The following is a 10,911-nucleotide window of genomic DNA, read 5'->3' on the forward strand; positions in this document are numbered from 1 at the left end:
GCCTGTTTTATTCATTCACCGAAGGAACACTCGGTGTGGATGCCCTGGCACACAGCCACAGGGTCTGCACAAATACGCATTTCCCCCAGTGAGCCTCGTCGCACAGACACTGTGCAAAGTCAGGGAGGACAAGGAGCATATTTTACTGATTCACTATATTGGACCACCAGTAATTAGTTCTCAAAACTCACGCTCCCTGCGAAAGCCCCCTCTTAATTTGAGAGCCCATTCTACGAGAACTGTGGCATTATCCTGAGCATTAGCTTGTGGTTTCTCGTTAACAGATATTTGTAGAGCTGCTGGCTGGGTGACACCTAAGGGGGCGGTCACATATCACGTCTTTTGAGCGCTCAAGTTCATTACTTCAAATGTAGATTGCACGATATTAGCTCGTGCGTAAATTTTACGCGATGCGTAAATTATTTTCAGGCGCATCCTCACTGCATCGAGTTAAAACATCTCAACTTTTCAGAATGCCACAAGGGCACCACAGGTCATGTGACAAAAATGAAGAAGATAACTTGAAAGTGATGAAAGTTTCCTTCAGATTTGAACACTACAATGGTATTTTTCATAATGTTGCACAGGGGGTCATTACTGCACTCAAGGCTGGAGAATCATTAAAAAGATCTGACTCAGAAAAATGATTTGTTGATAAACTACTTCACAAAAGAAAATAAGACATGAGAGATGGTACAGCAATGAGGTACAATAACACACAACCAACCTTGATTATAATTGTAACTAAACTCAATGAAAAAATGAATAGCAGGATTGCTGCAGGAAGATTGTGCAGGAAAATCATTATTTTGTTGTTCAACTTCAATTGGTCTTTAGGTAGTTCAATATTTTCTTTAAAACAATAAAAAATACTATAATTGCTCAATGACCTGCTGTTTCTTGCATACTGCACCATGAGTGCAAAAAGCAAACTCGTGTAATAATGCTGATCCCAAGTGGATTTTCAAAACACGATAAAAGGCAAATCATTTCCTGTTCTGCCACAAAGGCTCCTGCCTACCTTCACATGGGCATGGCAAAGAAGACAGTGTCACTCCTGCTACTGCTGCTATATGGTGCTTGCATCCCAACCACAGCAGAAGTCTGCAAAATGCTTAGCCAGCCATTCCCCCCACTACTTTCTGCAGAAAGAGAAATCAACATTGGGGGGATTTTCTCAATTCATAGAAATGTTGTGGCAAAGATTCATCCTTTCACTTCCAAACCAGAACCAGTTACATGTTTCAGGTCTGTGTGAGATTAACTTTTTGACACCATGCATTATGAATACTGTAGTATTAGAAATACTACTACTGGCATGGTTCACTCAAAAAGGAAAATTCTGTCATTATTTACTTATCATCAAGTTGTTCAATACCTGCATGAATTTCTTTGTTCTGCAAAATGTTTGTAACCAAGCAGACCTGGAGCACCATTGACTTCTATAGTAGGAAAAAATAATACTGTTAATAATATCTTAATTTGTGATTTGTGCAACCCAGAAGCAAACAACACTGTGAAATTGTTACTTTTGGACTGTATGATGCTTCTTTGCAGTGGGAAAAGAACGGGGTAGGCCCTCGGTTATGGAACAACCTGCCACTTTTATTTCTCCTTTAAAAACACACTTGTTTGATCTGACCTACAGTATTATCATTCCATTTGTATTATACTGTAGTTGGTCTTTGTTTAGCTGTTATTCCTTTGGTTCACTCTAAGAAAGGATGTGTTAATTTTTAAAACATTGTTCAAAAATTTTTGTGTTATCCTATTTAAAACATATGTGTTATGAAAGGGACAAGACAAGAAGTGTTAAAACAACAAAAAGTCTGTTGTTCCAATAATAACACAAAGTTATGTGTCATTAAATGTGTTGTCCTTAACTAGATACAACATGTGTTGTTTTAACACATTCGTTTTAAGATTGTTTAAAATCTATTTGTTTTTTCTTTCTGTTTTATGGGTAACATTTTACAATAAGGTTCATTAGCTAACATTAGTTAATGTATAAACTAATATAAACAAACCATGCACAATACATTTGTTACAGTATTTTTTTTAAAATCTTTGTTAATGTTAGTTAACAGAAATAACGCTTTTAATTGTTTGCTCACAGTGCATTGACTATTGTTAACAAGATTTTCATAAAGTATTAATAATTTTTGAAATTAACATTAACAAAGATTAATTCTGTATAAGGGCAGTTCATTATTAGTTCACGTTAACTAATAAAGTTAACTGATGTTCTCTTTTGAACCTTATTGTAAAGTGTAAATGTTTTATGTTTTAGAACTGTATAAATAAACAGGTAATTCTAAAATTTAAATAACTATATTTATAAAAGGTGGGATAAATTATTGATAGATCAAAGAAAAACAAAGAAATTTATAGAGGTTAGAAACAACTTGAGGGTCAGTAAATGATGACAGATTTTTCATTTTTGGGTAAACTATCTCTTTTAAAGAGGTACTATTATTATACTTATTTAATGATTATTTGCAGAATGTACTGTAACACTTGACTGATGTTTATTGTCACAGCTTTAACTTTCGTGAGTTTAAATTAGCTCAGACGCTGATTTTTGCCATAGAAGAGATAAATAACAGCACACAGCTGTTGCCTGGTGTCACATTGGGCTATAAAATATATGATTCATGTGGGTCAATAAATCAGGCTATTCTGTCATGCCTGGCTTTGTTAAATGGCTTTAAAGAGACTTTGCAAGATGAGTCCTGTTCTAGACCACCATTTGTTCAAGCCATTGTTGGAGAGTCAAGCTCCTCTCCCACCATTGCCATCGCCTCTTTACTAAGCCCTTTCAGTTTCCCTGTGGTAAGAACTCTCTAATTTATTTGCCACATGTTGTCATGATAAATCAATGCATAATGAACCACTACAAGATGCACTTTAAAAATAATGAAACTCTATGAAAAAAATTGGTGTAAATATAACAATGCTGTTGAACTTGGAATGGTGTCAGGGTTTAGGGTCAATTATGAGAAAAAAGCAATAATTTTCTTAATACTTTGTTTTTTTCTGTTTTTTGTAGATCAGTCATTTTGCCTCATGTGCCTGCTTGAGTGACAGAAAAAGGTTTTCATCCTTCTTCAGAACGATAGCCAGTGATAATTATCAAAGCATTGCGATGGCTCACCTTGTCAAGCACTTTGGCTGGACTTGGGTTGGAACGGTCAACAGTCGCAATGATTATGGTACCTATGGAATGGGAGTATTTTTAAAGACAGCACACGAATTGGGGATTTGTGTTGAATACTCAGAGACCGTATTGAGAACTGATACACAAGAGCAGCTACTAAAAACACTGGAAGTGGTTAAAAAAGGAACAGCCAAGGTGGTGGTGCTTTTTATATCAATCGGAGATTTTCTCCCGTACAAAAAATTGATTGTGCAACATAACATAACTGGGATCCAGTGGATCGGTACTGAATCCTGGATCAATTCTCAAACTATTCAGGATACAAAGGAAAACAGTTTCCTCACGGGAGTCATGGGCTTTGCCTTACAGAACATGAAGCTCGAAGGCCTGCAAGAGTTTCTTTTGACTGTGCACCCTAATCAAGAACCAAAAAATGAACTTTTGAAAGATTTTTGGGAAGCAACCTTTCAGTGCTCTTTCAGAAACACAGGAGGTAGCACAAGTAGCTGTACTGGCTCAGAACGCTTAACAGAAGTGCACAATGAATATACCGATGCATCAGAGATGCGCATGGCAAATAAAGTGTACACGGCAACTTATGCTATTGCACATGCACTGCATAGTTTGATAAACGATGTCAAATCCTCCACCAACAGCAGCAAAGTAGAAGTGCCCACACCAAGAAAGGTGATTAAGAAGACAGAGAATTAAAAAATAAAAATCGAACTGAAACCAATTATGTTTGTGTTTATTATCAGGTGCTGGAGTATATGAGAGATGTCAGTTTCACTGCCAAAACAGGTGAGAAAATATTTTTTTCGGATGGTGATCCTGTGGCGAAATATGATCTTCTTAACTGGCAGCCAACTGAAGATGGAGGTATGCAGTATAAAGTGGTTGGTTCGTATGACCACTCACTGCCTCCAGAGCAACGTCTTAAAGTTAATCAGGAACTTATGGTATGGGCTGAGAACAGCAGGCAGGTACGTCAATAAGAAATTATGAAATGCCTGTTCCAATAGTGGAAATAATGCAAATAAATAATGCAATCGATAATAACAAAATTAATATTTTTTGTATTTGAAAGATGCTTTGTCCAAAGTTAAGTAAAGTGCATAGGGGCGGTTCACATTTCGCCTATAAAACCGCACAGAAAAACACGACCTTCGGTTGGTTTATGTCACATGATCTGCTGTGCGCTTGCGGCATTCTGAAAAGTTGAGATGTTTTTAACTCGATGTGGTGTGGAAAGGCCTGGTAAAAACGAGCATGTCGCACCACTTGTATGTCGCGACCACTTCGCTACCACAGGGTTCCCACACCTTGGTTAACTTCGAATTCAAGGACCTTTCAAGGATTTTTCAGGTCCAATACCCTCAAATTCAAGGACTAAATGTGGGGAAACATTTCAACTGAGCGCAAGGTTACATGGTGTTAACTTTTAAATATACATTGTTACAGTACCATTTTCGAGGGAACTTGCACTGCGTCACTGCGGTGACACTTTGGGGACGTCTCCAGGGGTAAGTGCGTCTGAATGTGTATATCAAATTCAACCAATGGTGAGGCTTAACGACAAAGACAGGGTGACGCGGGAGCCAGGAAGTATATTGCTATCTGAAATTTTGCCAAAGACGGCATTACAGGGACACAGGAATTATGGCAAGGGAGACGCAGCGTCTCGTTCCCTTCTCAGGGAGTAACAGTTACATACTTAACCCGAGACGTTTTCATGTGTCAAACACAACTATGCAAAAAAGCATTTTGGTATGAATCAACATTCGCATACACAAGATATAAGCATTTAAAGTGAACAGTTTAGCACGTGTGCTTAAAAAGTCTAGAATTTTTTATGATATTATCTTACACTACACAGGGAATGATATGGAATAATATATTAATAATTTGAATAATCTTGCATAAAATAGATTAAAGCACTTTCAATGACCTGTATCTTTGTATGTAGGGCCTTACATTTTTCCCCCAGATTCACAAACTTTCAAATATTTCAAGGACCCGTGGGAACCCTGCTTCCATTGTAAGTGTGCAGACTGCACGTCTACATTTGAAAAAACGGACTTAAGCAAGCAAAAGACGTGAAATGTGTATCGCCCCTTAGGCTACACATGTTTTAGTTGGTATGCATTTTCCCTGGGATTCATTACCAGTGGTGGCGGGTGACTTCTTTTTTCAAGGGCGCATGATGCTAGGTTCATCACAACATGTATGTAGCCCGTCATGTGTGTGGTTCATCATTTTAAAATATGTGTTCGGCGCGTCAAGTTAACCTATGTGCATCACGTGTCTTGTCAAAATAAGTGCCTGCTTGTCAGTGGACAGAAGACAACGGAGATAGATGTAAATAAAACTGAACAGAGTTTATTGACAATTGAATGAATGGTAAATGATGATAGTGATCGTGAGGGAATCCAGGGATGAGCCACAGACACACAGACACACTGAGGAAGAATAATCCAGATGAAGACGATGATGAAGACCAGGGAACTCTGAAAGATACAGAAAGTATGTGAGTCAGGTATATATCGGAAACGTAACAGTAGGTAGCGTTCGACGAGACCGGACGGTGTCTGTTTGTTTGTGGCTGGTATATATAGTGGAGTCTTGATGAACTGTGACAGGTGTAGCAAATTAGAATTCAGGTGATCGGTGATACTGAGGGGTGTGAGTGGAAGGACCTGGCAAATCAATGACAGAACAACCTACACCCCCCCTCCCCCGCAGGGAGGGCGGCCTCTGGGTCTGGGGGATGGTTTGTCAGGATTGGCCTGATGAAATTCTTGTAGGAGCTCTGGGTCAAGGATGTCATCACAGGGAACCCAAGATCGTTCTTCTGGCCCAAACCCTTCCAAATCCACGAGATATTCAAGCCGCCCACCTTGACCTCTGGAGTCCAATAGTTCCCTGATGGTGTAGATGGTTCCATCCTCATCAAGAGGGGGGCTTCTTCACCAGGTCCTGTGGAGGAAACAGAAGAGGTGACAGGTAAGTGGAAGGGTTTTAACTGAGACAAATGAAAGACTGGATGGATCCGGTAGTGTGCTGAGAGTCGGAGTTGAAAGGCTACTGGATTGACCTCCTTAATGATAGTAAAAGGCCCAATGTACTTGGGACTCAGCTTCTTGCAAGGTAACTGGAGACAAATGTTCTGTGTAGATAACCAGACTTTATTTCCCACCTGGAAGTTTGGCGTAGGGGCTCGTCTGGCATCTGCTTGCTGTTGATGACGATGGAGGGCTGATTGTAGATGGTGATGTGCTGAGTCCCAGACCCTATCGCTCTTTTGGAACCAGTGCTGCACAGATGGTACTTTGCAGGGTTCTTCTGACCAGGGAAACACTGGAATGGAGTGAGACCAGTAGCTTGTTGTTGTAACAAGTTCTGTGTGTACTCGGCCCAGGGTACAAACTGGCTCCAAGAGTTCTGGTGGTTATGGCAGAAGGTTCGGAGGAAGAAACTAACTTCCAGGATTTTCCATTCCATCTGTCCATTGGTTTGAGGATTATATCCAGATGAGAGACTTACGGTCACATCAAGGAGTTTAAAGAATGCTTTCCACACTGTTGAGATGAACTGGGGATCTCTATCTGAAACAATGTCTTCTGGGAGACCGAAGTATCTGAAAAAATGTTGGAACAAGAGTTCTGCAGATTCCATATCTGTCGGCAAACCTTTAAGGGGTATTAATCGTAACATTTTCGAAAAGTGATCCACCACTAAAAAATGCAGGAATTACCTTGCGATGGGGGAAGATTTGATGAAAAATCCACTCCAAGGTGTGACCAAGGGCGATGAGGAACAGGAAGAGGACGAAGTTTTCCATGGGGCAGATGTTTAGCGTTTTTTGCCATCACGCAATCCTTACATCCCCTCACGAACCCTCTGATGTCTTATGCCATGTTGGACCACCAGAAGCGATGTTTAAGCAGCGAGAGGGTTTGTTGAGCAACCGGATGACCAGTACCAACAGGGGAAGTAGCTTTGGTGATGAGTGGTGTACGATGTTGCAAGAGTACATACTTCAAACCTGCGGGGCAGCCAGGCGGAGCGTTATTGGTATCAGGGACGATGTCCTCTTGACTCCAATCAATGGGAAACACAAATATGTTTTCTGGCAAGATGTTTTCAGGAGGAGAAAGATCTTCATCTGAGGCGAACATTCTGGACAACGCATCGGCTTTGCAGTTCTTTGTGCCTGGACGATAGGAGATGACAAAGTGAAAACGGGAAAAGAAGAGAGCCCACCTGGCTTGTCTTGGATTCAGCCTTTTTGCCTTGTGGAAATATTGAAGATTCTTGTGGTCAGTTAACACCGTGAATGGATGACGGGAGCCTTTGAGCCAATGTTGCCATTCTTCAAGAGCCAATTTGATGGCCAGTAACTCACGATCTCCGATGTCATAGTTTTTCTCTGCCGGGCTGAACTTGTAGGAATAATAAGCACACGGATGAAGGTCAGATGGTTTCCCATTCTGGTATAGAGAGGGAATAGATTTTGCCTTTTGGTACTGGTTCACCCGGGAGGAGATCAATCGCACAGACCCATGGCCGGTGAGGTGGTAGCCTCGAAGCTCTCTTGGAACAGAAGACATCCTCGTACTCTGAGTATTCTGGAGGAATAGACATGCATACATTATCTTGAGGGCTTTCAATAGTTGTGCTGCATACCTTGAGTTTTTCAAGATGATGAGGTTTAGGTATCTCAGGAAAACAATGTGGGAAACAGTGATTACTCCAACGTTTGAATTCTCCCGTGTCCCAAGAGAGCTCGGGATGATGTTCAATAAGCCACGGTCGTCCAAGAATCACGTCCGCGGTGGAATTCTCCAGGACCAGAAATTTGATCTTCTCCTGGTGTGGGATGCCCACTGTCAGAGTGATTTCCCTGGATCGATGTTTCAATGATGAGCGATTGAGGGGTTTTCCAGTGACTGATTGTACCTTCAATTTCTGTTCAATGGATTCTTTCTTGATGTTATACTGCCGGCAGAGCTGGGAGGAGATTAAGTTCCCTGCCGACCTGGAATCGATGAGGGCAGACACTATAATGGAGAATTTATGATAGGATAACTTGACTTTAGTTGTTAGAGGAGTGTAAATATATTTTTCTGGCTGAACCATACTCACCAAAGCCCGGGGTGGACGGATGGGGCACTCTGCAATGAGATGCCCCCTGCTGCACAGTATAAACATAACCCTTGATTGATGCGTCATTGTCACTCTGACAGTGGGATGCGAGTGGATTCCAACTGCATGGGTTCTGGTCCTGGAGAGGACGGTCTGGTGGGCGATAGAGTGCAAGTTGAGGAGTGTTACATGCAAGCATACGGTTTTCTGTGTGAATCGCTCTTTGGATAACGCGTTCGAGTCGGATGTTATCATCAAAAGCTGCTAATTGTAGATGAAGATCTGTGTTGAGACCATTACGGTAAGTTGTAGGGGCTCGTTCATCCCAGCCACTAGTGGCTGCTAGGGTACGAAACCGTAGTAAGAATTCAGCAGCTGACTCTTTACCCTGCTTAATGTCGTAAAGTTCATCACAGACTGAGTTATCGCCTTCTGGAAAACCAAACACTTCTTGAAAACCGTTGATGAAAGCACGATAGGATTGAAGGACTGAACCATTCTGTTCTCGAATGGAAGCTGCCCAACGAAGCGCTTTGCCGGTGAGTACAGATAATATAAAGGTTATTTTACTGCTGTCTGTGGGAAAGCGATTGGGTTGCATCTCAAAGATTAGTTCACATTGTAAAATGAAACCTTTGCACTCATGCGCCTCACCAGAGAATGGATTTGGATTGGCCATGGGAACTGTGGGTATGGTAGCCTGATGAGTTGCAGTGGTCTGAGGTGTCTGTAGCAATTCCGATCATAATATGTCCACAAGATTCTGGAAAGCATCCTGTTGAGACATGTTAAGTTATTGGTCCGGTCTGTCAGTGGACAGAAGACAGCGGAGACAGATGTAAATAAAACTGAACAGAGTTTATTGACAATTGAATGAATGGTAAATGGTGATCGTGAGGGAATCCAAGGGTGAGCCACAGACAAACAGACACACTGAGGGAGAATAATCCAGATGAAGACGATGATGAAGACCAGGGAACTCTGAAAAATACAGAAAGTATGGGAGTCAGGTATATATCGGAAACGTAACAGTAGTTAGCGCTCGACGAGACCAGACGGTGTCTTTGTGGTTGGTATATATAGTGGAGTCTTGATGAACGGTGACAGGTGTAGCAAATTAGAATTCAGGTGATCGGTGATACTGAGGGGTGTTAGTGGAAGGACCTGGCAAATCAGTGACATTGCTAAAGGGTTTATGATAAAAAAAGATGCTCGCGTTTGCCAGATACTCACATAATCTAATGCGTAATCAGAGTTTACTGTTAAGGCAGTATCTTGCGTGTATTTTGTGAATGTGAACGTCTCTTTTATCATAAACGGTTTTGACGCGTGTGCAGCAGGCACTTATTTTGACAAAACACGTGATGCACATGACACAACACACACATATTTTGAATCTGCGCCCCTCGGAAGAGCAGTCACCAGCCGCCACTTATCATTACAATGCTAACACAATTGAAATCATTATTTGGGCCTAACATGGGACTTCTTTTTTTACAGCTGCCGGTGTCTGTGTGCAGTGCAAGTTGTCCTCCAGGCACTAGGAAGGCTGTACAGAAAGGAAAACCTATCTGCTGTTATGACTGCATACAATGTCCACCAGGAGAGATCAGTAACAGCACAGGTACTACAGTAGCTCATGCTATAATACTGTACAATGGCCAGAGACCTTGAAATGTGCTTTGTATTCATATTTGTTTAATTTCTTCACAGATTCTAGTGACTGCTTTTCTTGTGATTTGGAGTATTGGTCGAATGAAAGTAACGACAAATGTGTTTTAAAAGTTATTGAATTCCTTTCCTATACAGAAATCATGGGGATTGTGCTTTCTGTTTGTTCTCTCATTGGAGCATTAGTTACATCAATTGTATCTTTTGTGTTTTATCTTCATAAACAAACACCTATTGTAAGAGCCAACAATTCAGAGCTGAGCTTCCTGTTGCTCTTCTCACTGACTCTGTGTTTTCTCTGTTCCCTTACTTTCATTGGTCGCCCCACTGAGTGGTCCTGTATGTTACGTCACACGGCGTTTGGGATCACTTTTGTCCTGTGTATCTCCTGTGTTCTGGGGAAAACAATAGTGGTGTTAATGGCATTCAAGGCCACACTTCCAGGAAGTATTGTTATGAAATGGTTTGGGCCTCCTCAACAAAGACTAAGTGTTGTTATCCTTACATTAATACAGGTCCTAATTTGTGTGCTTTGGTTAACAATATCACCTCCTTTCCCATATAAGAACATGCGTTATTACAACGATAAGATCATTCTAGAATGTAGTTTAGGTTCAGCTGTTGGTTTCTGGGCTGTTCTTGCTTATATAGGCTTGCTTTCAGGCGTGTGTTTTATTTTAGCTTTTCTGGCTCGGAAGCTCCCTGATAACTTCAATGAAGCTAAATTCATCACATTTAGTATGTTCATATTCTGTGCTGTATGGGTTGAATTTTTTCTAGCTTATGTCAGTACACCTGGAAAATTTACTCTAGCCTTGGAGATATTTGCTATTTTAGCTTCAAGTTTTGCTTTACTATTTTGCATATTTGCACCAAAATGCTACATAATTTTGTTAAAACCAGAGGAAAATACAAAAAAACATATGATTGCGAAATAG

The 10,911-nt window shown here is 40.9% G+C and overlaps 1 protein-coding gene across 1 annotated transcript; it reads left to right on the forward strand.

Annotated features, from left to right (window-relative positions):
* The first annotated feature begins 1,033 nt into the window (after nucleotides 1–1,033).
* On the forward strand, nucleotides 1,034–10,911 carry LOC135771669 (extracellular calcium-sensing receptor-like). Its single transcript, XM_065282004.1, has 6 exons — nucleotides 1,034–1,248; nucleotides 2,541–2,832; nucleotides 3,050–3,844; nucleotides 3,916–4,140; nucleotides 9,803–9,926; nucleotides 10,016–10,911. Exons 1-6 carry the CDS (start codon nucleotides 1,034–1,036, stop codon nucleotides 10,909–10,911), a joined length of 2,547 nt encoding a protein of 848 aa, XP_065138076.1.

Source organism: Paramisgurnus dabryanus, chromosome 8 (assembly GCF_030506205.2).
Source record: "Paramisgurnus dabryanus chromosome 8, PD_genome_1.1, whole genome shotgun sequence".
Classification (NCBI taxonomy): domain Eukaryota; kingdom Metazoa; phylum Chordata; class Actinopteri; order Cypriniformes; family Cobitidae; genus Paramisgurnus; species Paramisgurnus dabryanus.